Genomic DNA, 27,253 nt, shown 5'->3' with positions numbered 1-27,253 from the left:
CACTTTGCAACCATGACAAAATTGTGCAGCATTACGAGGGTGCCTCTCCATAGACTTGGCAATATTATAATAATAATTACAAAGACTGTGGTAGTTAAGGGTTCATTGTGTGCGCTCCGCACAACGCACAGCTGCTTCCTGTGACGCCAGACAAAGGTGGTGACGTCACAGCGCAGTGCAGTGCACTCACCTCGCAGGATCTGGTAGAGGAAGACTTTGATGTGGTCGGCCGACAGATGTTGTGGAGACACGATGATCTTGTGGAGGTCGCTCTGCAGCAGCTCTGTGATCACGTAGCTACACAATCGTCAAGGAAAAACCTTCGTAATGTTCATCAGTAACAACCATCCTATTTCTTAAACTCTGGTTCATTTCCTGCTAGTAAAAAAAAAAAAGAAAAAACTTCCGTATTGCGGAAACAATACCCTCCAGGATAAGCTACAACGGACAACCGCTCACGCACGCGATATACAGGACCTTAGAAAATATCAGTATTTTATCAAGAGAATACATACACAAGCATTCTTGATCAAAGATACGAAAACACACACACATCATTATAGACTTATGGCTATCAGCATTCAGTCTGTAAGCCTCTGTGAATGAACTATGAGCCTCCACAATCCTATGTTTGCAATTAGCTATGTAGCTCCCTTTAGTTCCCCATCTTTTTAACCTTAAATCATTGAAAACAGAGTTTAGCCATCGTCACCGTGGTGTCCCTTTGCTCATGACCGAGTCCATAATTCTTCTTGGTCGGCTTTTCTCCGACACTCGTCTCACATGACCCCCCAGGCGCGGTTCTGCCTTTAGGTCACATGGTCACGTGCCCCTCCACCGATTAAAACTATTATAAAAATCAGAACAACATTATTCACGATTACTGTCACGACCACCTTCAGTGAGTTCAAGAGGCTATGATTCACCATGGTTGTTCTTGTTCTAGCAACCCTGGACTAAACTAGGCAACATAGTAAAGGTCTAATCCCGGATGGGACCGACTCGTTCGTATACCTGAACATCATCCTATCATTCTGAGAGCTGTGAGGGGTGAAGGGGGTATTGGCAAATTCCATTGACCCGGTCACAGTATTTCTACGACGTGACACTTCAGCGTTAGTTCGTATTTTGAACTTACTTCTCCTACAGCCTACTAGATAGCATCCAGCTACACTTTCTTGTCGGCATATGTATTATTAACGCGCGCAAAGGTAGTGTTTGTAGCAAACCTGTGCTTACCTTGTACGTCTGTTAGATTAATCGTGTCCATCGGTGTCGATGTTCATTGTAAGTCTGAAAAGTGTGTGAAGATTATGTATGTGATGTATCTGAGTGTATTCCTGTGCGAGCATAAGTGTTTTAAAATGAATCAAGTGAGCTACTTACAAACAAAATCTCTTAATTACGAAAACAGATTATTAGCTAAAGAAATGGGCCGACCAAGACCAGAGCTTAGCATAAATCGTTCAAAGATAAAAATAGAACCTACAATCGCAGTTTCATATACAAGAAATAAGAAGGTAGATGATAGATAGATATTTATTTCAATAATTAATTCCAACGAGCCAAAGGCTCATACAGAGGAATTGTACAATGAATAATATATTCAATGGCGGATTAATTTAAGATTAATTTAATTGATTTAATTGATTCCTAGTGTTCCTAATATGTTGAATGTTCCCACCCATTTCTATCATCACGAGCCGCCACTGTGACCCCCTCCACGTAAGTCGGAGTAAGCGCTCAGCTTCATCCATCGAATTCATTCCTAACCTAGTCTTCATTCTGGGTGCGTTTTTACAAACACCAGTACAGCATATAACTTACATTGGACATTATCACTGATATATGCTCATGACGGCTCTGATTAGAGTGATTCTACGATAATTGTAAACGTACCCACACAGGCTCACACGAGATGCTGTCAGTTGGTACAATTAATTTCTTCAGATATAGTCACAAATTAACACACACATAACCTTAATCACAGTATCACAACAAACCACTTCAGTTCGAGAATATCAACAAAGCCGCCATTATTAAAAACAATTACCAATCGCTGCAACTTTGAAACACTGTTGAAGACAGATGACTGCGTCAAGCATGTCACTTCAATATGGAGACTGCAGCTATGGCATGTCAACACGAGAATGACTTCCAATCAATAACAAGCTGACAATAACTCAGCAGTAACTAACTTCACCTTCAAGATCGTCCCTTTATATAAGTGCCTGGACAGGCTTCTAGAAAGTTGCATTACAAAATATATCTTCGTGAAAATTTTGGAGTGTCTAATACATCGGTTATAATGTATAGAATATTCTCAATCGTTCCAGTGCCTATTACCATTCTGGAAGTTACAGTGTGTTTCACAATTATGGATTACAATTTATATATACAGGTAAGAATAAATTATAATATTAGTTTACAGGTATTTACATTAACTGAACTGATGTAAATGTCTATGTACAACACATGTTTCATGACATAACCTCACACACGATACGATCATTCAACTACGTAAATAATAATAATAATAATAATAATAATAAATGGATGTACGTCACTTCACAGCTATATATACAAGTAATAATAATATATAATAATAATAATAATATAATAATAATAATAATAATAATAATAATAATAATTCGAGCTCGATGTCTGCATTAGTTACCCATGGGCGAGATAATATTATTTTCAAGTTATACCTGTTATCGGACTTGCGTCATTGTTAAAGAATACTTCGTTGATTTTGCGTCCCTATAACTAATACAAAACTAACCTCAACAGATCTATGGATGAGTAATGATCCACGATTATAGACTACTCTCAGGCCAGATATGGTACGGTGATAAATGATGCAGGGAAGAGTGGAGTGGGGTGCCACCGTGACCTATAAAAGAATCTCTCCCGGCATTCGCTTTAGTGCAGCAACATGGAAAAACACGGAAATGCATTCTCAGGACAGCCGACGGTGCGGACCAGCCCCTCCACCTCCCGAATATAGAGAGAGATGCAAGGCTAGGCAAAACTAGCCGCTGTTAAGCCGAACCCTACTCTATTCGGTCGACTTATACTACTACCACAACAAGTTTTCATTGCGGACCTGAAGGGGACGGCGGACCTCTTACACGAAAGGCCAGAGAGAATTCAGTGATCCATCGATGCGTTTACGGTTTCTTCAATTTTCCGGTTCCTCTCCACGTTGCTTTGGGGACTCTTATATGAAGTGCAGAAGAGTGGCTTCTACAATGCCAGCGACATACAGAAACATGGAAATAAGGTATATATCTTGTTACATTATTTGCTATCAACAATATGAATCCACCGGATACCTGTAACACATGTTAGAAAAGACACTTTACGATAGTCAACTAGCGCCAAAGAATTGAACTAATACATAGTACATACACAAAACGTTTCCGATTTGCGCGACGTGCTGCCTGCACACACGAGACAGTAAATACAGTTGCAGCTAACAGCAAAAACTGTACCATGCCAATTGCTGCCGCTGGATGCCACACGGCGGTAGCAAATGCAGTTGTAGCACAGTTGCTGCAGCGCAAAGATCATCCATTGTTCCCGAAGATCTAGTTCAGTTATGAATCTTGTAGCGTGTTACTTGTACGACTGAGGCGGCGTTGCATAAAAAAAAATAAAAAAAAAAGGTGGTGGATTCATCCCATTATCAGTGAAAGGTCAACGAAGGGTAAATTTGTCCATATTCATGAGAACCTGAAGCTTTGCCCAGACATTTTTTTAAACAATACCGAATGTCACAGAACTCTTTTTCAGGATCTATTGTCAGTTATAAGTGGCTAAATGTCATCGTCGTTGCTGCTCATCGTAATAATATACAAGCTTGTACTACGAAATAAACATGTAACTTTCTTCATTAGGAAACGAGAGGGCCATTTTCAATTATTGCCGTAGTGTACAAACATGGGTTCTTCTCCACTTCCAGAATGACACGTTCACTGTCCACATACTCCATCATATCTCGTAGATGTACTATTGTTAAATACGTGATGAACGAAAATGAAATATGCAGCAAATACCGTCTCTTGTGACTACTGCCCAACAGCTTATGCAGTGAAAGAAATAGTTTCTGGCCTATCCCTTCAAAAGCAAGACCTTGAACTGCATTTACTGGCAAGTGTGGACCCATCACATCGCAACACAAGGTGCACATTTTTTCTCCTCTATTTGCTGCCGACTTCCAACAGCATTAACTGCTCGTGTGGCCGTAGCCCAAGCAGGGTACCGGTGACCTTCAGTGACATGGTGAAAGTCTGTCGCCCTTGGTGTGCATTATTTGCTGATTAGACAAAAAGGTAAACGGGGTTGTTCTTCCTCTCCCTACATTCCTCAAGTATAGCTTCTAAATTGACTGGTAAAGCATCCTCCTATGATTGTAACTGTGTTGTAGAAAGTAGAAAGCCTTTTAAACCGTTCCTTAGAATCATGTACGTTTAGTGAGAGAAGTATTGGCAAACCAACTCCTGAATTAAAAGACTTGAAATTGCATGAAGGATTCCAAGACACTTTAAGGTATCATGGTATACACATTCACAGTGGCTGTTACGTATATTTTGGTCACATCTTCGAATATGACACATAGACACTTTCATTATTACTATTCTTGTAATTATATACACCGGATATTTTATTTGGAAAAAAATCCCCGTAAAACGTTAGCGGCCACCGATTTTGTCGAGATTTCGCGAGGTTAATCTACATGGGTACAAAATCAATATATATTTGGAAACTCTTTCGGTGGAGATTTTAGTTTCGAGATTTCAGCGTTCTACTTTCTTAATCACCACGTGTAAGCATCATGCAAGCCAGCAATCATGTAGTATTGTAGCAGAGGCAGTGGTTCCTTAATGTAAGGTGCACAGGTTCGAGTCTCCATCAAATCATTCTTTACTTAATTTTACGCCTTGTCATTGATTTTAGCTGATTTACGTCATGCCTTTTTTATGCGTCGTTTCACTGATAATTTATTTCATGCCCAATATTAATAATAACACACTTTTTATAAGTAGCACACACAAAAAACATTACCCTAATAGGCAGTCTTGAAATATCAGAAAAAACGAAACAGTGCTAGTTACACAGGTATCATGTTACTAGAGCAGCGTAGAGTAGCATACATATATATAAATGAATGTTTGTATGTATGTATGTATGTATGTATGTATGTATGTATGTATGTATGTATGTATGTATGTATGTATGTATGTATGTATGTATGTATGTATGTATGTATGTCTCGAACGGACTCAACTACTGGAGCGATCTGGCTGAAAATTTCACAATTTGTTCTTATTATTCTAGGGAGGGTTTAGGAAGTGGTATGAACGAAATCTGATGGGTAGTTCGCCATAGGGAGTGAGGAGGTGGGGAAAGAAAAAAAATAGGGGAAGGTAAGTAAACCGCATGACAAGTCTGATCAGTGGGTTGCCTAATCCTAACCAACAATATGTGAACATTATGATGTGTTTCTTAAAATTCTTCTTCTAATGCTTCTTCTATAAACGGTATATCAAAATAAAAAGTCCAAGTTCAGTCACCGTTGCATAGGGGATGAGGAGAGAAGGGGGTGGAAATGGGGCGAAATATTAAAATAATAGAAAATGACCAATGTTAAAAGTGAAAACTTTGTATGTTGATAAATATAGTTTTCTTTTGCATTTAATTAAATGGTTTAGAAACATCTAACGCTGTTGAATTAACAAACGCGGGCTAATCCGCGGGCACTTGCTACTAGAAGTTTCTTGTCAGAAATGACATACAGTTTTTTTTCAAGTAAAGTATTATGAAAGAAGACGTTTGAAAGAAATACAGAGACGCGAAAGAAAGGCGACAGTTAACCTGTGTTACAGCAGCGTTTATCTTATGACGGTATTTTTTTCTTAATAACAGGGGCACTGGTTCGGAAGCGAGAGGCTGTGCTCCGACGAAATGTGCCAGGAACAGAAATGGGAAAATCAAGGAAAAAAATTTCAAATATAGTCGACTATAGTAGGCCTTCCACCTGTTGCCATTTCTTGATGGATGCAGTATTTTTGTATCCATCTCTTGGCACTGGCCAGAGCAAAGTGTAGCTTACACCGAAGTCCCAGTCTCATCCATGGCTGTGACAATATGGAAGCTGCTGGGGTATGGGTGGTGCTGAGTAATGACATTTGGGGCACAACTAGTGCCTGAGTGTTATGAAAGGTGTTCCTCATAGGATCAGTCGTGCTGCAGGAGCACCTTCTGGTCCAGTGAGGAAAGCAATGGCAACCTACCTGACTCCTCATCTTGCCTAGTATGCCTCATTTTGGTGCTGCCATTGTTTTTTGCAGTTTCCCTATAACTGCATAGCCTTTGGTGGTGCCATTTGAGGATCCGACCAGCCTCTGGGCTGATGACCAAACAGACAGACATGGTAGGCCTATTATAATTAACCTATACACACAGCGCTGAGCTTCCATAGTCCAAGCACCGAGTTACGTAATGAAATATTGCTCTGTGACAATATGATTAAGCAATCATCGAGTTGTCAGATTCTTCGTACGTCATGCGTCAGCGGGATAAGGCGGAATTCCTTGATTATTTACACAAACACACACACTCTGTGACAATATACACGCGTATCCACGCGTGTTAAAAAGGCCTTGGAAGACACACAAGGGAACATTAGAGCCTTATTTCTGTCTTTCACAGCGATATTGAGAAAACAACGTTTCAACAGTTGAAATTGCCGCCAGATATAGTTTACTACTTCCCATTTCCAAGGAAAAACTTTCCTTCAGCGAAGTGGTTGTCTCATCTTCCCCATGCTGACGCTCACAGCTCTTCAGCACCATCTATCGTATGAGTTTGAAGTACAAAACTCTGAGCACGACCAGCTAGATCTACGCTGAGTGACGCATTAAGTCGGCCGTGCTCTGAGTGATGTCCCCTTCTACAGCCGTACTAAAAATAAAAAATAAATAAAAACCTAGAACGTTCAGAAGGCTGAAATAGGTGCCAGATACAGGTTTCAAAAACAGTAAAATGATGACCATCATATTTGAACAGGTTAGTGAAAATGCCTTCTATCGGTGAATGAATGAATCTCCATCATTCTAAGATACGAACCTGCAAAACTGGCCTTTAAAACATGCAGGTCTAACCATCAAGCACAAGGGCCAAGTTTCAGAAAGCAAACACGCACGCGGGGTGCATTTCAACCTCATGATTTTATATTAATTGGGGTGTTTATGTGCAATTAGCTCTTCTCGTTGCCTGTAATCAAGTCAAATGCCCTGAAAAGTTTCTAGTACCATATTTGTAATCTAAAATGTGCACAACTTGTGCTTATTGGTGCAAAATGGCTTGAATGTCTTAACAATACTTTCAGAAATGTTCCTTTATGTTTATTTATTTTAAGAACATAAATTAATAAAGCAAATTACGGCATTTAAAGTATACGTTAATTCTCCGAAATTATATGATAAAGAGCATTAAAATTCTATGATAAAACATGAAGAATTGTCACCAAACCGAAATTTGAATATTCCATATCAGATGGCTATAAATTACACTTTTTTACAGTGCATATTTTTGTTTTACGTATATGGCTGAGAGAAATGAAATCTGTATATACCCGTAGTTGCAAGGAACAACTCAGTTCCTCTGCCGGCACCGTTCTACCATGTCCACTCATATATAGTATGCGCACTTTTTAGTGATAGATTTTTGTACTCATTGGAGAAGTAAGAAGGGTTCCGTTAATACTGCCAACTGAATGGAAATGAAATCTGAATTGAATCGATATGATCGATCGATATGAATTTTATAAACCTTAATTATTTTAAGCAAACAACTGTGTCACACACACAATATATAATACTATATAACATTTCCCGTTGCGAAACGTGCTCCTAGCATGAATTCTATAGTTTGGCTTTGCTGTGTAAACAACAGTACGAGTACGTAAAGTGTACGCCAGATGTCGCACAGCGATGATAAGCGATTCTTAGTTTGTGTTTCAAAGGTTGCCAATACGAATCTCGAAGATAACCGAAGTCGACCACTGCAGCACTAGGGTGTAAATCTATCACTAAAAAGTGCGCAGATAGTAAATGCCCATGTTGTATAAGTTCTAGTTTCAAATACGACGAAGTCTAATTCATTGGGAAAGGATACAATACAGATCAGTATGACTGAAAATAGTTTTGAATATAAGACAATAATCGGTAGCAGATGCCTCAAAAATCAACGGACGGGATTCTGTTACACAGCACACGCGCGGGATGCAATCCATCCCAAACGTTTACGACGTTCAGTTTTCAAGAGTGGCGTGCGAAAAGGCTGAATTTTTTAAGGCATGCTACGGGGTTACAGAGGGAAAGGTACTGAGAAGCTGAGATTATCAAATCAATACTTGCGCCCTCGTGAACAGAAACATAATCACCTAGGGTGCATTAACCACCAGCGCGTGTGTTCCGAGGGTTAATGACCAGATGTCTATAATTATTGCAGAAAAGACTGTAACAAATCAAGAAAATTATAAATCAGCTAAGCAGTTTAGTTTTAATTAAAATATTCGCTTAATTGAACTGGATTTGGAGTCAAACTACTTGACCTCTAAGACAACCGCCGTGCCACGGGGAGAATGTCCACAGGAAAAGAACTTAACTGAGTAATCAGCATTCAAGAGACCTGTTTTAGAGTTAATTTCTTTAAAGTCTTCCCTTGTCGGTTGCGTACAGTGTGCTACATATCACAGTAATTGCGAACTAACCGTTTTCCTGCAAACCCCGAAATAATTACCACAGAGGCCGTTTTCTTGGTAGTTACCTCCATTTAGCTACTGAATTTCCCAACAAAGAGAAGCAATATTTCCGCCGTAAAGGAAATGGAAATGATAGTGAAGTTAACAACTGAATAAAAGAGCGATAAAACAGGACACGTTACTGTACACCACCGGTTGGACCGGTGAGAAAATCCAGATAAAGATAGGTTTGCGTGACATGGGGTACAATGATCCTTTCTCTTTTTCCACTGCTGATGACCTTGGAGTTGTCGAGGGAGGGGGACAGGTTCAACAATTTGGCGCGGTCACTTCTTTGTTGAGAGTCAGTGGCCGCTCTCCAAGGCCAGAGGCCAGCCTTGGCTGTGCTCTGGTGTGGTGCACGTGGACCTGAACTGCTTCTTCCAACAACTGCCACCACCACTCCACACACTTCCGTAGAAAGGAGGCGACGCTTCCAGGAAGCGACCCGGTTATTTTGGGTGGACAAATGCGACCATGACGTAATTCTAATCCCCCTCCTTTCCCTTCTCTCACTAACATCAAAGGTCGCCACGTGCAGCCTGCAGGGATCAAACCCCGACTATTTTCACGGTACTCTATTGTAGTATCGTCCCTATCCTAGCTTATATCCCTTTAATAGTGTTTCAGAAGACACATAACCACCAGCTAAAAAGTGTTTCTAAACGACAATGTTTGGAACAGAGGGTGTGTGCAGCTTTCCCAGTGTTAGTCAATTTGCATATATATATATCTTCATTCGTATCTTTTGGTAAGAAAAATAATTTTATTCTTCTATATAGAGTATAAAAGGCAACAGAAATAATAATAGTGATTTATGTTATACTAAAAAGTGTGTATGTCTATAAATGTACGTGGTGGCACATGGTGCTATGTCTTTCAGCTTTCAGTCTGCAAGCCTCGGTGATCAACCAATCATCGACTTTTAACTACCTCCGTTACCTCACTTAGGTCAACTCCTCCTATCTTTAACCTCTTCTGTTGTGTAAGCTCTTAGATCAATTCAGTCAAGCAAGTCATTGTCTCAACATTCGAGTTCTATCACTTGAACTTTAGAGCGCATTATTGTGTAGTTTAACAATGATATGTTGAATCAGTCATGGTTTCCCTCCATTTTTACCAACTGAAATATATTCCTTGATGGTGACTGTTTTCAAGGTAGTTTGCAGCCGCTTCGCAACACAAACAATTCGTATCTTTTGGTAAGAAAAATAATTTTGTTCATCTATATTGAGTATAAAAGGCAACAGAAATAATAACAGTGATTTATGTTATACTAAAAATAGTGTATGTTTATAAATGTACGTGGTGGCATATGACACCTTCATGCAATTATGGTAAACAGAAGTTCCCGCCTATTTGTTTATTTTAGGTGGCTTTAAATTTAAAATGCTGTCTCCAGAGGAAATTGAGACATATTTACATCAATTGAGGAGCGAAGATGATATCTCCTTACAATCTGAAGCTAATTAATGTAGCCTTTCAGGTGATGAACTGGTTTCTAATGATGAGTTGGAGCCCATTATACGAAAATATCAATGTAACAACAGTGAGAGTGTTGAAGCTACCAGCATAGAATCAAATGGAACTGATGATGGACCTGTGATGTCACATGAATCAATTACATATTGCATGAAGTGGTGTGAACATGGGAAACCACAGAAAACCATCTTCAGGGCTGTCGACAGTGGGGTTCGAACCAAGTATCTCCTGGATGCAAACTCACAGCTGCGCATCCCTAACCGCACGGCCAACTCGCCCGGTATTATTGGCATTAGCAGTATCTGAAAAACGATGCTTTTGGAACTCGAAAGGAAGGATTTACAGATGCAGAAGAAGTAGAAGAAGAAGAATTGAAAACTTTTTAAAAAAAATTATTTACCATAGGTAAATATTATCAAGATTTTTAGCTGTTTTATTTGGAATAAAATACATGTCTCCTACGTAAGGGTCTTCTTTTATACATAACCCCTTATTGCATGGAGGTGTCATGTGACGCCACATCCGTATTTACTGAAGTTAGGCATGGGAAAATTAAAGATTAATATTTTTGTGTTCCAAAAGGCCAAAGGTAATCATAAAACTGAAAAAAATATTTTTAATGATATTTTAAAAATAATTCATGCGTCCCGCGAGCGTCGAATAGAAAGATCTGCACCAGGCCTCTTCGGATGCCACGCGCAATTAATCGAGCAATCAATCATACTTGAAATAATGATTTAAATTGAATCTAACCAATCGTGGTATGTCTCCCGCTGCTTCTCTTACCATCAACAATTGAGCCCGTTATTCTAATGTTGTTGATTTTACGTCTCTCGAACTACTTTTACAGTTTTCGGAGATGCCGGTCCATTAATCTCCTTGGTAACCTATCCTCCTCCATCCGCCTCACATGGCCGTATCACCGAACCCGATTTTTATACGTAGTTTCAACCATCGAATCAATTCCCAGTTCCCAGCTAAGACTTAAAAATCTCATATCTAGTAAGTTACCTCTTGCCATTGCTTCCAGCAGCAATTATTGTCGCTACGTTCACATTTATAATTTCCAACTTGTGATGAAGAAATCCTTAATCCACCCCGTTTTCACTCCCGAAATAAATATATATAACAGAGCCGAGCTCACTGTATTAGCTTTGCTGCACCTTGATTCAATCTCGCTTACTATACTACCGCCCTTGGAGAACACACATCCTTGATAACTGAAATGATCTGCTTGGTCCAGTTTTGTATCCCTGACCTAATACACAGTCATTTTAGATTTCTTCCCTGCTGACATTCAATATCATACTCACTCCACCACTTTTTTTTTCAAGTTCCCAAGCTGAAGATATCTTCCTGAAGTATATTTTAGTGCAAAAACCAAATACGTATTGCACTAACTTAATGCTTGCAAAGCGGTTGGACGACAAAGCATGCCGCTGGTGAGGATCTTCAATGCGTCAACCAAAAATTTCATATTTTCGTGTAGAAAATTCAAAGGCTATTTTTTCTGCTACGTTTGTCTTAAATATATTATAAATGCTACATTGTAACACTGTATTCAATAAAGAAAGTAAACATCTACCTTCTCAATAATCCAGCATTCTCTCTCTAGTTCGATACCCCTCTGTGCAAGGAATGGTTTGATTAGCGAGAGTCTTGCGTATTGCTGAACAAAGACAACGGCCATGAAAGGCAGGAAAACAAAGAGAATCACAAGGTCTCTCTAACCCAATACCTTCAAGGTCAGAAGAGAACGAGAACAGACCGAGGCGAGTCTGACGATAGTTGTCGTAAGTTGCAAAACAACACAAATTTCACCTTCTCGTAACAATATCAAGGGGAAGCTACCATCTCCAAATAAATGAGGACTTCGGGTATAAAAATGAGAAAACAATGAGAAGGGGTGAAAAGATGAGTACGGCCAGCAAATCTAAAACCGCAGGTATCAGAAAAGAATATGAGCTGAACAACGGAAAACGGTCATGAAAAGTGCCAACTCAGAATCAGCTGGGACTACGTGACTACCACCCACATCTCGCAATATTGCACACAGTATCTTCCTTAGAGACAAGTAGCCTCGACATACTATCCAGCGTGATAATGAAGGAGAGTGGTGGGGGTCAGAGGTACACATTTTCGTCTTACATCTCTTATCTTTGTCGGTTCTTTTCATCACGCAGAGGAAGCTACTAGATGGTCTGAATAAACCTTACTTGTGAAATAGTTTTCCTTGTCAATTGCACGGAAAACTTTTCAGCTGGCGCCGCCCCTTGGGTATGACGCAAATTGTCAGTATGACACACTTAAGGGGCAAGGCGTTGCAGAGGAAAAGACATACAAACAAGATTAGGGGAAGGTAACATACGCCCAGTAAACAGAAACAAGAGATAACAGATCTCCTGCAACTTCCTTCCACTTTCGAGGACCAACATGGCCTAATGCTGATCTCCTTTTTCTTATCCATTCTTTGATGATGAAAACCTTATATCAGGGACTTTTATTGTGAATATGAATGAAGCCCAAATGCTCGACAAAAGGAAGTAAAGAGCTGAGGAATGCTTCACAACTTCCTGCATAGCTCAACGATGAAAGCTCCAAGGTTCCACTCAATTTCAACCTTTGCAGCGGTACTCTAGGGCATTTTCTTTCCTGTCGCACTGGAGGCCGGCGCCGTGCTATAGGGGTAGAGTGGCTGTCTCTTACTCGGAGGCTCCGGGTTCGATTACCGGCCAGGTCAGAGATGTTTATCTGGATCTGAGGGCTGGTTCGAGGTCCTCTCAGCCTACGTGATTAGAATTGAGGAGCTATCTGACGGTGAGATAGCGGCCCCCGTCTAGAAAGCCAAGATTAACGGCCGAGAGGATTCATCGTGTTGACCACACGACATCTCGCAATCTGCAGGCCTTTAGGCTGAGCAGCGGTAGCTTGGTAGGCCAAGGCCCTTCAGGGCTGCAGTGCCATAGGGTTAGGTTAGGTTAGGTCACCCTAGAGAGCAAATTCAAAATACTGGGCAGAAAGAATCCCTCAGCTCAAGAAACTAATTACCCTACTAATTTGTCTGAAGGCAGCTAACAACATTATTCTAACCAATGACAAATTCAGAAATTGTCAACCTGAGATTCATCCCCTGCCTGTCATAAAAGGCGACTTAAAAGGGCCCCAGGGGCTCTCAACGTGGGAGCGGCGTGGGTTGGCGACCACGGGTTGGTTAGCTGAGTCCTGGGATTGCTTCCACTTACTAGTGCCAGGCTCCTCACTTTGATCTATCGTATCCGACCTCCCTTGGCCCCCTTCGTTGCCCTTATCTTCCTTTGGCAGATACCTTCATTTTTCGGAAGTGTTAGACCCCTTCCAATTTTTCTCTCTAATTAGTGTTATATAGATTATGGTTGCCCAGTTGTACTTCCTCTTAAAACAATAATCACCACCACTTTGTCGTATAGGGTGCAGAAGGGCTGTGTGGAGGACAAATGACCTCTTATCTTCTTTCTGGTCTTAGCCCAATCACTTGAGGTCGACATCAGATGCGGATTGAGCCAAGTTTTACGACCGAATGCCCTTCTTGACGCCACAAGGATGTATTCTCTATTGTGTGCTGTACGTAAATGGCGATGTGTGTATTAAGACGAAAACAAACATCCAGCCTCCAAGCTAAAGTAATGAACCAGATGCGGCTTAAATCCTCCGCCCGGCCGGGAACCGAACTCGAGGCCACTACGCTGACCAGACAAGGAGCAAGAGTATCCCCTTCTCTTGTTTCCCACACTGGTGCTTCTCTATCCTGTTCCTATAACGTTCTCTGCTGTCTAGTTCCAGCATATCGATTAGTGTATATTTATTTTTCCAGGTATCCGTCCCTTCCACATGATCCCCATCTCAACGGCCTATTTGGTTCACATCCTTCCCCTCGTCCTGCTCGCTGTCTCCCAGACTCTTCTGGCCAATCTCTCCCGTGTCCATTCCGATCACTCGTCCAGCAAATCTTGCTCTTTTGAGTCATTTCTTCCGACATCGTCCCCATGTTTCGGTACAGTTCGTTGCTTAATCTCCGTTTCCAATTTTCACCTCCTCTTTTCGGTTCCAGTATCTTCCTCAGGATTGTTCTCTTCTCTTCTTTCTCCAGTTGTTTCTAGTTTCGCTCGTCTCGGCCGCGTACAGTATCGCTCGCGTTCCTCACTGCTGCCTTGTAGTACATGATCTTCGTGTCCGCTGACATGTATTTTAAATGTACGTTGTTATTATTATTTCCACTTACTGATCGGTTGTTTTCGATATTTTACTTTGTCACGCACACAGTATTCACAATTAAACGGAGTTTGTCACCATTTGCCGCCAAAACAAAGACAAAAGAACTCTCATACTTACATGGAAGTCTGATCATGTGAGGAACAAAACCAACCACTCCGCAAGATATACCAGTTCACAGGTGCCTATATTTCCGGTACTGGAAGCACACACTGCGTTCGGTGCGTGAAAACTCGAAATATTCTTAATCGAGGGACAGTAAAGGGGTATAAATGATTACTGAGAAATCCGGAAATAATATTCTGAGAATTCAAGCTGTAATGGCATTCCTTGTGTATCTTTTTTCAACGCTTCATACACTTAGATTTAAAAATCAACAAAAAATCGTAATTTGTGGTGTGTGATTCGTAAAGGCGTAATTACGATGGGTAATTCGTAATTATTACGATTGAATCGTAATAGCTGGTATCTCTGTATTACTGCACATTTGGTAGTTAAGACGTCAAGCCAATAAAAAAAATAATAATTAAAAAAAGCTTCTAATTCCTTTTGCATATCAACATTGTTCGAATTCTTGAATGAAAATATTTCTCCTTGAAAATCTTCTCGTCCCGACGGCGACGATGCCAAACACTTCGCTATCTTCTGCCAACAGCATCGCTCGTTGAGTTTGGCACGCGACTACGCTGCCAGTGTTACTCTACGGTACTAAGCACCTCGTTGTTCCGTCCGTGAATGTGAGCTGCCGGACAACTAATTATTTCAGGCACATCTAATCTACTCTTCCTGTCTCAATTTACTGGGGTCGGCACTTGGTGCGGATTTGGCGCAGTTGTTTTACGACCGGAAGCCCTTCCTGACGCCAACCCTTCGTGGAAGGTGGAGGTCAGTAGAGTGGTGTGTTGTATGTAGATGAAGAGAAGTGTATTAAAACGAGCACACAGGCCACGTTAGAGGAATTGATCATACGCAGTTAAAGTCCTCGACGCGGCCGGAAATCGAACCCAGGGCCCTCTGAACCAAAGGCCAGGACGCTGACTATTCTGCCAAGAAGCCGGACTGAGACATTCTATAAATTATACATACATACATACATACATACATACATACATACATACATACATACATACATACATTATCATTATAGACTGTTATGCCTTTCAGCGTTCAGTCTGCAAGCCTCTGAGAATTTACTAAACGTCGCCACAAACCTCGATTTGCAACTAGTGTTGTGGCCTCATTTAGTTCTATACCTCTTATCTTTAAATCGTTAGAAACAGAGTCTAAACATCGTCGTCTTGGTCTCCCTCTACTTCTCTTACCCTCCATAACAAAGTCCATTATTCTCCTAGGTAACCTATCCTCCTCCATTCGTCTCACATGACCCCACCACCGAAGCCGGTTTATGCGTACAGCTTCATCCATCGAGTTCATTCCTAAATTAGCCTTTATCTCCTCATTCCGAGTTCCCTCCTGCCATTGTTCCCACCTGCTTGTACCAGCAATCATTCTTGCTACTTTCATGTCTGTTACTTCTAACTTATGAATAAGATATCCTGAGTCCACCCAGCTTTCGCTCCCATAAAGCAAAGTTGGTCTGAAAACAGACCGATGTAAAGATAGTTTTGTCTGGGAGCTGACTTCCTTCTTACAGAATACTGCTGATCGCAACTGCGAGCTCACTGCATTAGCTTTACTACACCTTGATTCAATCTCACTTACTATATTACCATCCTGGGAAAACACACAACCTAAATACTTGAAATTATCGACCTGTTCTAGCTTTGTATCACCAATCTGACATTCAATTCTGTTGGATTTCTTACCTACTGACATCAATTTAGTCTTCGAGAGGCTAATTTTCATACCATACTCATTGCACCTATTTTCAAGTTCTAAGATGTTAGACTGCAGGCTTTCGGCACAGTCTGCCATTAAGACCAAGTCGTCAGCATAGGCCAGGCTGCTTACTACATTTCCACCTAACTGAATCCCTCCCTGTCATTTTATACCTTTCAGCATATGATCCATGTAAACTACAAACAGCAAAGGTGAAAGATTACAGCCTTGTCTAACTCCTGTAAGTACCCTGAACAAAGAACTCATTCTACCATCAATTCTCACTGAAGCCCAATTGTCAACATAAATGCCTTTGATTGGTTTTAATAATCTACCTTTAATTCCATAGTCCCCCAGTACAGCGAACATCTTTTCCCTCGGTACCCTGTCATATGCTTTCTCTAGATCTACGAAACATAAACACAACTGCCTATTCCTCTCGTAGCACTTTTCAATTACCTGGCGCATACTGAAAATCTGATCCTGACAGCCTCTCTGTGGTCTGAAACCACACTGGTTTTCATCCAACTTCCTCTCAACGACTGATCGCACCCTCCCTTCCAAGATGCCTGTGAATACTTTGCCTGGTATACTAACCACTGAGATACCTCAATAGTTGTTGCAATCCTTCCTGTTCCCTTGCTTATAGATAGGTGCAATTACTGCTTTTGTCCAATCTGAAGGTACCTTACCAACACTCCACGCTAATTTTACTACTCTATGGAGCCATTTCATCCCTGCCTTCCCACTATACTTCACCATTTCAGGTCTAATTTCATCTATTCCTGCTGCCTTATGACAATGGAGTTTATTTACTATCCTTTCCACTTCCTCAAGCATAATTTCACCAACATCATTTTCCTCCTCCCCATGAGCTTGACTGTTTGCAACACCACCATGATGATTTCCTTTTACATTGAGAAGATGTTCAAAATATTCCCTCCACCTCTCCAGTGATTCCCTGGGATCTGTTATGAGTTCACCTGAATTACTCAAAACACTGTTCATTTCCTTTTTCCCTCCCTTCCTAAGATTCTTTATTACTGTCCAGAAAGGTTTCCCTGCTGCTTGACCTAGTCTTTCCAGGTTATTACCAAAATCTTCCCATGACTTCTTTTTGGATTCAACAACTATTTGTTTCGCTCTGTTTCTTTCATCTACGTACAAATCCCTGTCTGCCTCGGCCCTTGTTTGGAGCCATTTCTGATAAGCCTTCTTTTTACGTTTACAGGCTGCTCTCACTTCATCATTCCACCAAGATGTTCGCCTTTTCCCATCTTTACACACAGTTGTTCCTAGGCATTCCCTTGCTGTTTCTACTACAGCATCCCTGTATGCCACCCATTCACTTTCTATATCCTGAACCTGCTTACTGTCTACTGTTCGAAACTTCTCACTAATCATATCCATGTACTTCTGTCTAATTTCCTCATCCTGGAGATTTTCTACCCTTATTCGTTTGCAGACAGATTTCACTTTCTCTACCATAGGCCTAGAGATACTTAGTTCACTACAGATCAGATAATGGTCTGTATCATCGAAAAATCCCCGAAAAACTCGTACATTCCTAAAAGATTTCCTGAATTCAAAGTCTGTTAAGATATAGTCTATTATGGATCTGGTACCCCTAGCCTCCCATGTGTAGCGGTGAATAGCCTTATGCTTGAAGAATGTATTCGTAACAGCTAACCCCATACTAGCACAGAAGTCCAGCAAACGCTTCCCATTCCCATTAGCTTTCATATCTTCCCCACATTTACCAATCTTTTTTTTAAAAAACTTTCGAACTTCTTTTGTTGGCAATAGCTCGCCGTCTCTCTGCTTTCAGTCTTACCTTTGAGAGCGCTATAAATCAAGCAGCCGGCGTCTTCCATTACCTGGTAGGTGTACTCCAATCTCGACCTGCCTCTGCTGCTCATTCCATCGACTCCCTGAACAGATCGCCCGCCTAATGGTCATCATCATTAAGGCGCCAAGTCTATATGGTCTGTCACCATGATTAGCCGGCTCGAATCCCGTTGGTCGAAAAATATTTCACCATCACAATTGTTGACCCGCAGGGTACGGGAGATGGTGGTATACAATTTCTAATCACTAGATTGCTAGGATTAAATTCCATACCTCTTCGCAGTGCTCATTTGGAGTGAGGGGATATGGCGCTGTTGATGGCGATTCGTCCGTCGGATGCGGACGTAAAGCCTTGAATAGGTTTTGATGCTAGTCGACAGGAGCAGGCTATGTGCCGGCATCGGGTTTCATCCTCTCCGTTCCTACCAACATATATAACGTCATTCATTTCATCCCACTGACTCCTCTGATGAGGACGTCATGAAGGGCATCGGTCGTAAAACTCGCTACGAAGATTCACCTCACTTTATACCCGACCCCTTGGAGCAGGGCCTCTCAGGATGCATGCGCCTGGTGCATGCACTGTGCACGGTGCAAAAGACGACTTCGCTTGGTTGACCAGAGTGCAGACCCCCACTTCTGGATTTGGAGCAATAGCGCTGCCTCTCTCTTTTCCCGCGCCTGTCTCCCTCTTCCTCACTTGCTCCGTAGCGCTCCAAATCCGAGCTGAGTTGAGTTGAGCCGAGCTTAGCCGAGTAGCCCTGAGACGAAGCGTTGGTCCAAGCCGAGCCGAGCGGGACTGATGCACTGTGCACAGGAACTCTGCGCCGCTGTTTGCACGCGTGAGATTTGGGGCGTTTGCGAGGCCCTGCCTTAGAGAAACGGGACAAAGGTTGGACATACATCGCGTCTTAACACATGTCCTATCCAAATGGTTCTTCTGGTTTGGATGAGTTTCGAAAAGCACGGAGATTCTTCCTCTATTCTCCGCAGTGCCTTGTTCACCTAGTAAATTTTGAGCGTCCTGCGGTAACATCACATCTTGAATCTCCCCAGTCTCTTCTTTCTACCTCTCCAAGTGTAAAAGCCTCGCCTCCATACAACAGCATATTCCAGATAGAAGTTCTGGCAAGGTATTTCGGCGGGTCCATGTCCATGCTGGTATACTCCCCGGCACGAAAGCCTACACACTAAGGGTACAACCTTACTCTTTCTCCCCTATTAATATTGAAGCTACCGAACTCGATAGCTGCAGTCGCTTAAGTGCGGCCAGTATCCAGTATTCGGGAGATAGTAGGTTCGAACCCCACTGTCGGCAGCCCTGAAAATGGTTTTCTGTGGTTTCCCATTCTCACACCAGGCAAATGCTGGGGCTGTACCTTAATTAAGGCCACGGCCGCTTCCTTCCCACTCCTAGCCCTTCCCTGTCCCATCGTCGCCATAAGACCTATCTGTGTCGGTGCGACGTAAAGCAAAAAAAAAAAAGCAATATTGAAGCTAATGATTATTTTAGTTATTTTCGAACTGTTGGGTTTGATTCAGTGTCGCTAACCCTACAGTTCAGGGATTCTACTTGCCGATACGACGTCTTATAGTTACTGTTTATCTGGCGCGTTGGCACTATACAGTCATGATTTATTTCGTGACTTGCGAGAATTACGTATTGCCAATGCCGTATTGTGAAAAACACTAGTGTTGCATTTGCGGGTATAATTAAACCATAAGATTATAAATCTGTCTGGGTAATACCAGGTACGTAGAACTGTGACATGTTCGAATAAAGCATTTAACAACGTAGTTGGTGTGAAATCACGAACGCAGCCTTTTTATTAATTACGGTCTTATTTCGTCCAATACTTAAGTATAGAATTCGATTAGAATGTCTAAGAAGCGCGAAAATCTGCAAGAACTCCTCCGAAAAGGAAAGAAACATTACTTCCTCTATAAAGATCAGTTCAGTTCCAATGGAAGGAAATTTCGTTATCAACCTAACTTAACCAAACCTTGTCTTCTCACGACTTTGGTAAGGTTTGCAGACTTAGCCTTTGTGTATTCTTTTCGACTTGCGGCGTATGTACATATAATATATTTGATTGTGTGTATTATTACAGCGTGGTTTCTCTTCAGTCCGACAATAGCAAATTTCAGTGACATGAATTATTTACACAAAGCAAACACAAAAAAATACGGTTATAGGCTCCGTGCAAATAGCAATGGGCTGCTCCGGGTGGAATTGAAGAGAACTACTTAGAGAGTTCTTCATCAACAGTTCACCGTAAGAACCTGGAATATGTGTGACGTTTACATGCCTTTATTCAATTATTTTACAATGCTGTATTCAGATCATTATTTTTTCATGCCACAACGTTCCGGCAGAATTATGTGCTTGTTGATGGCTGCGTTCATGCGAGTAGATACTGTAGTACAGAGCCTTCCTTCACGACCTCACGAAATGGATTTGTAAACACGGTGGATCTTAGAAGTAAATCGCAAAAAGTAATTCGGGATTTATACATTCTAATCAATACAAAATAACTTTATAAAATGTATTTTAACCATTTTAAAAATATGTTAACAATTGCAAACAAATTATTATAGCAATGTTATATTTAAAAGCTGCAATATGCCATCTTTTTTAAAGCAAACACATCATAACAGATACATTGCATTTTATTACCATATTCTTAATGACAGACTTAGTAATAATAATAATAATAATAATAATAATAATAATAATAATAATAATAATAATAATAATAATAATATAACAGCCGTATTGTACTACGGACCAAAGTGTGAAATTTTATAGTATTCCTTCACAACCTCACGAAATGAATTTGAAAAGGCAGTAGACAAATATAATTACACACATAGGCCTCCATTACACAATATCAACAGCTCACAAAATACCGCATTTTACATACGTAAACTCTTGTCCTGGCCCCTAGGTGGTGCAACTCTTTTCAAGCACATCCCTAATGAAAATGAACTGCATGTACAGTTTTAACCACATAACAGCCCTCATGTCAATCTTAAATTTCTGGCAGTATCGGGAATCAAGCCTAGAACTGTTACAGTACAGAAGTGGACTTGATCTTATAAATACAGACACAATAATTTATTGGCAGCTTTAAGAGATTCTGATTTTTTTCGCCTCGTGCAATATTTTTGATAGTGTACATGCAGTTGGAATTTCAATTGGTCCAACACAAAACCTGTGCCTTTTTATCAGAAAAAGTTATTCTAATCTCTTCTTCTTGCTGCAGCTCTCTTTCCCTGCTTTTGAGATGCGAGGTCGAGACCATTCACAGGGTTGATTGCGAAGTGACATGTTCTGAGTAAACTTTATAAATAACAGCAGAAATATGCTTATACATTTCAAGGATTTTTTTTTTATCAAGGCCTCCCTAACAGCATTAATTACCCTACGCTAACAGGATATCTTATTAGAAATAGGCCAAATATATTCTTCTGAAGACAGCATTATTGAATGTGTACATGAACATTAATCTTGTTATCACCACAAATAATACATAGCCTACATTACCATGTTACCTCTGTCGTGAAATGGTAGAGTATCCAAGGAACCAACGTTTTTTCTCGTATCACATTTGCAGTTATTCGCTCTGTTGCTATTTCCAGCAAACTGTTTTTCATGTAAACTTAATACATGGCCACTTTCTGCAAGTTTGGAATAATTTGGCCGATTGTTGTTGCATAAAACACTCTGAAATCTCACTGTTATTATTTAGTAGGCCGTGGCAGCACGCGGTTAGCCGACAGAAGATGAACGCGGTGATCGCATTAAGTTACAATGTTCGCACTCGCAGCGCAGCGGTGCATTTCTCCCATCAGCGCACGGAGCCTATATAATGCGTATATCAAAATAAAGGCAGAAATATTGAACATTAAATTGAGTGAGGGTGAGAGATCTATTGTCAGTTATAAGTAGCGAAATGTCGTCGTCGTTGCTGGCGCCGCTACTGCGCGGATTGTACAAACATGTGTACTTCTCCACTTCCAGAATGACACGTAAATGTACTATTGTTAAATACGTGATGAACGAAAATGAAATACGCAGTAAATACCGTCTCTTGTGGTCACTATCCAACAGCATATGCAGTGAAAGAAATGGGCTCTGGACTATCCCTTCACTAGCAAGACCTTGAACTGCATTTACTGGCAAGTGTGGCCCATCACATTGCAGCACAAGGTGCACATTTTCTCTCCTGTATTTGCTGCTGACTTCCAACAGCATTAACTGCTCGTGTGGCCGTAGCTTTACTCCCCAGGTAGGTGAACGACTGTAGTACTAAATCTAGCCTCTTCCCACGCAAGAAGCACAGGGCCTCCGTGCCATTTCTACTGACCACCATAAGACCACCATAACATTAGTTTTGCTTTTATTCAATATCATGTTGTAGGAAATGTCAAGGACGTCTTTCATTTGCGTCAGAGTCTTCTAATTGTTTTTTATCGTCAGCTAACATCACGATTTCATCAGCGATTCGTATCATATGTAGTTTTTCTCCTTGGATCTTAATTCCTCCCGTTATCCCAGGCTTTTCTAGTCAGTACAGGTTTGACATTTTACTACTGATATTTCCTTTTCTCATTCTAAGCAATCTGATACATACTCAAGACAAAAGTGGATGCACACTGGATCTGTGATATAAGAAGTAACATGCATTTAGAAAGAGATCGAAGTCAATATTATAAATCACTATTTATACCACGAAGAGTCGTGGGAGCAAACGTTTTTCGAATTCTGACAAGCCCAGCTATTCTATAGAATAAGCTTTTCGGACTTCTTTGCACCACTTTTTTTTTCAAATGTCCTCCACCGTACTTGATTTGTTTTCTCCTTACACTTTTAGAACTCGCTAAGAAGAACCAAACGACACCTCGCAGGACGAGGCACCATGTCGGAGTACGGAGGTTAAACACAGGAAGGGCATCCGGTCGTAAAAAGTCGCTATGAAGATCCATCTCACTTCAAACTGGACCCCGTAGATAAACGAGACGGAGGTTGGTCACACACAAATTAAAATAGACCTTATATTATTTTGTGTGTTTTCTTCTTTGTATTTTCGTATTAATCAATTGATAAATTTAAGCTACAGGGGCTGTTAGTTACAGCCAAATGAACCTATGGTCCTACGTGTAACCAACTTTATATATATATACAACAGGGATAAATTTAGAATGCTGATCAGAACATGCGACACTCTCCAGTCACTGACAGCTAAAACACTGCGTCCTGGAGTGGGAGTGAAGTGGGACTCAGAAAAGGAAAGCAACCCACAGCGCAAAGATGAAGGAATACTGGGCTAAGAAGAAAGCTCACCAAAGTTAGGAACCACGTGCTCCAAGGGGCCTCAAGGGGGGTACATTACTATTGTTAGCTGTAAGGCACAGCCATTTTAGTACCTCAAGATGGCGGCAATATTACATCACTCAAGATGGCGGCGCTATAACATTACTCGATATTATCAAACTGAGATCGGACTCTTGTTGCAGGGCAAGTTGGTCCTTTCTGTTAACGATGAGACATCGAACACTCGCTGGATGTGTTGTCAATATATTATTTCGAGTTCAATTTTGTCACATTTTTTAAACACTCACGGAAAGTATGGACGTACTTACATAAAAAATACACACACATTGCAAGAAGGAAACCCGTAATAGCTCACCCGGTCGTCATATTTACTGCAATCAGACAGTGTTAAAAATATCGACATGGCTTTTCTCCTGAAAAAAAAAAAAAAAAAAAAAAGAAACGTCCATTTTCTTCCCTTTAGTGAGGGTGGACATACTTTGACTCTGGCTGTGTAACAACCAATTATATACTAATTGTTGTTTTAATCAGTCACAATGGAACAAAATCAAGAGATAATATGAAAAATGCGTTGCATATGCCAACAAATGGTAGAGAATCCAGTAAACTATGAGGTCTAATCGTCTAAGCCAGTAACATTTGAATCCTTGACTGATGAAGGACTTTCAAATGAAAGAACATTTGCATAAAATGTAATTAAGTTTAGGCTATACCGATGAGTAATTGAATTAGAGAATCCTGGCTAGTAGCACCTCCTTTCGGTGCCGATGTGGAGAGATATGCACTCCACCACACACAAGAATCCTTAGCAAACCATACTGGATCGTAATTGCTGCACAGCCTTCTGTAACGCACGGCGACTGGAGCAGGGCCCAGGGCGCGCACATCACTCTCGACAGCGTCCCAGATGAGCTCAATAGGATTGAGGCCGGGTGACCTTGAGGGCCAGACAGAAATCCTCGTCCTTAGAGTGTTCAGGGGGCTAATCGACCACAATCCGGGAGGGATCCGGTGAGTACAGTTCTCTCGCAGGGTGAGTTAATAATAATGTTATTGTTTTTACGTCCCACTAACTACGTTTGGTGGTTTTCGGAGACGACGAGGTGCCGGAATTCTGTTCCGCAGGAGTTCTTTTACGTGCAAGTAAATTTTACCTACACGAGACTGACCTATTTGAGCACCTTCAAATACCAGCGGACTGAACCAGGATCGAACCTGCCAAGTTGGGATCAAAGGCCAGCGCCTCAACCGCCTGAGCCACTCCGCCCGGTTTCGCAGGGTGCTGGAAGATAACAAATGAGCGGAAATCGTCTGGCGGAAAGTTCCTGTATCGTTCGCCGATGAGGGACATTGGCGGATCTACCAGGGGTTTCATTTTATCCCATGTTAACGGTTCCCCGTTCTATTACATTCACCTAGCCTACCGTAGAGCCATTCCTAATTCAGGTGCTCATTAGTGCATTAATAAATGTGTATGGCAGTGGCGTGCACTGAACCCCAGTTAGCCCAGCGCTGCTGGGGCAAAGCATTTGGTATTTATATTTTCATATTATTCCTTAAAACGTTCCTTTATCAAGTTAAAAAAAACAGCAAACAGCTAAATCAAGGCAAGTACAGCCGTTCGCTCTATCGGAGTTTCTTTGCCGGCGCGAAACCAGTCCAGGCCTCTCAAGCGAGCTGGGTTCCTTTGCCGGAGCGAAAGAGAGCTACCCCAGCGAAATTCAAGTCTCTTGGTTGAAGTATGCGCTGTAAGCCTCCTTTTCGCGAGGAGGCGGGGAGATGCCTCACCCGAGATTCACAGAGTCTTACGGCAGGGGTGCAGCTAGCTTTGCTACATCTTAGTTGTAATAGCTAACACTCGGAAGTGTTCAGCGCCACACACCAGAGGCTACAAGAAAAAAAATAGTATAGCCACTTGTAGATAGTCCTGCTAATAAAAATAGCCATTTTATTTATTTTTCTGATTTCGGCACGTATGAAGTTTTTGGGAGCGATTCACTGACGACACGTAGAGAGGATGTTTTTTTTATACAGCGGAAAAATAATTAGGTTGCCTAGCATGAACACAGAACCAAGCGTACAAATACCGTATATGGTTGCTCTGTACGAGTGGGTTTGCCTATGGTGGTAGTACATTGTGAATTTTGGTAGCGTTCCTCTTGGATTATGGGTGAAGTTTTCGCGAGTTCTGTGGTATTCTTCGTAGATGACAGTGGTATACGTCATGAGGAACATTTTCTCTCGTTTGTCGTTGCTGTACCTAGGCAGTACGCGAGTGAAACCGTAAAACTCCGGCGATGGTAAAATACCTTCTAAATTTTGCTCATTCAGTTTAAACATGAAAACCATGACTGTACTATTACGAAGCGACAGCGGGAGAAATTGTAATTAAAGTGTTTAAAATTTGCTGTAGCTTAAGTTATGATAGTGTCGTCACTGCCGTGAATACCAATACTTTTATTCAAGTGAATTATAATTTCATAAGTTCTTGAATACCTCAATTGTCTTATTCATTTTCTGATTTGTTTGCTTGTTATATGTTGGCTTTTGAGAGAGTGGTGAGATTGCGTTTTGTTTTGATCTTTTTTTCAGCTGGGGTAACGAATGTGTTCACCGCACGCCACTGGATAGATAGTTCGCCAGATGTAAAGCTAGAAGACATTAATATATATATCAAACAATAGAGAACCATACAACAGAACGGATCAGTGTTATATTAGATAAAATTAATGATTCACACACAAATTTATACAACCAACAATATGGTTGCAGCGTGCAAGGGGCAGTGAAAGTCGCTATGACGCCTTTAAGCAATAACTTAAAACCACATAATATTTTTACAACGTCTCTTTAATAAAGGATACATTTCCTGAAAGAAGTCCAGATGGGGTGGTTGAAGAATATCTAACGCAGACAATACCTGAAAAGAGAAAGTATAAGATTACAAAACAGAATGAAGGATATGAGTCTAAAAAATTAGACTCTTGCTCTAAAGTTAATGTTAGACCATACAAATTGTGACACCACCAATTTTTGTAGCCTTGCATTTATTTCATTCGATTCTGAGGAGAAAAAACCTTAACTGTACCCACATCTCAGAGAAAATGACGTCATGTTCTTCAATTTTTACACAGCGAATCCCTCATCATTTAGTAAATAGTTCATTATGAGAAAATGTACAGCTGTTATAAGAGCAGCTATTCCACAGAAAGAAAAATGTATTGTAACTCTTTGATTATGTAAGTAAATATTTGTATCAGTACTTGTAATAGTCCAATCTAAATGCTAGCTCAGCATTTAATGAAAATTCTCCATCAATGACCACCACCACTATCACAGCCGTTAACTAGTTTCTTTCTCCATTTCATGTTTCCTTTTTTAACCGACAGTGTTCATGTCTTCAAACTGTTGGACACTTTTCTACCTCACGACTGACTTTGAATGGTTCTAATACTTCGAAAGGCCAACGTCGCACAGGTAACGCAGTCCTATGGTCTTTCTCACATAATGGCGCCACTGATAGGCAACGCAAGCACCTCACATAGGTGTACTAATCACAGGCGCTGGTATTCCCGTGGTGTTTCTCACATACTGGTAATAATCACAGCCAACGTAAGCCCGTTGTGTTCCGCATATAGTGCTACTAATCACAGGTATTGTAAACCCACAGTGAACCACTCTCTGTT

The 27,253-nt window shown here is 41.0% G+C and overlaps 1 protein-coding gene across 2 annotated transcripts in view; it reads right to left on the bottom strand.

Moving 5' to 3' along the window:
- The window catches only part of nmo (serine/threonine-protein kinase nemo), a 188,074-nt gene that overhangs the window by 23,675 nt on the left and 137,146 nt on the right, over positions 1–27,253 (bottom strand). For both annotated transcript variants that reach the window (XR_010861167.2, XM_067155026.2), the window contains exons 3-4: positions 26,432–26,487; positions 191–297 (exon numbers count right to left, since the gene is read on the bottom strand). Coding sequence is in view for 1 of the 2 variants with exons in the window: in XM_067155026.2 (XP_067011127.1) it covers positions 191–297; positions 26,432–26,487 (163 nt within the window). In the remaining variant the exon portion in view is untranslated. The remainder of the gene's footprint in view (positions 1–190; positions 298–26,431; positions 26,488–27,253) is intronic.

The sequence above is a fragment of the Anabrus simplex genome, chromosome 10 (assembly GCF_040414725.1).
Source record: "Anabrus simplex isolate iqAnaSimp1 chromosome 10, ASM4041472v1, whole genome shotgun sequence".
Taxonomy (NCBI): Eukaryota; Metazoa; Arthropoda; class Insecta; order Orthoptera; family Tettigoniidae; genus Anabrus; species Anabrus simplex.
This window is presented reverse-complemented; position numbering and strand designations above follow the sequence as displayed.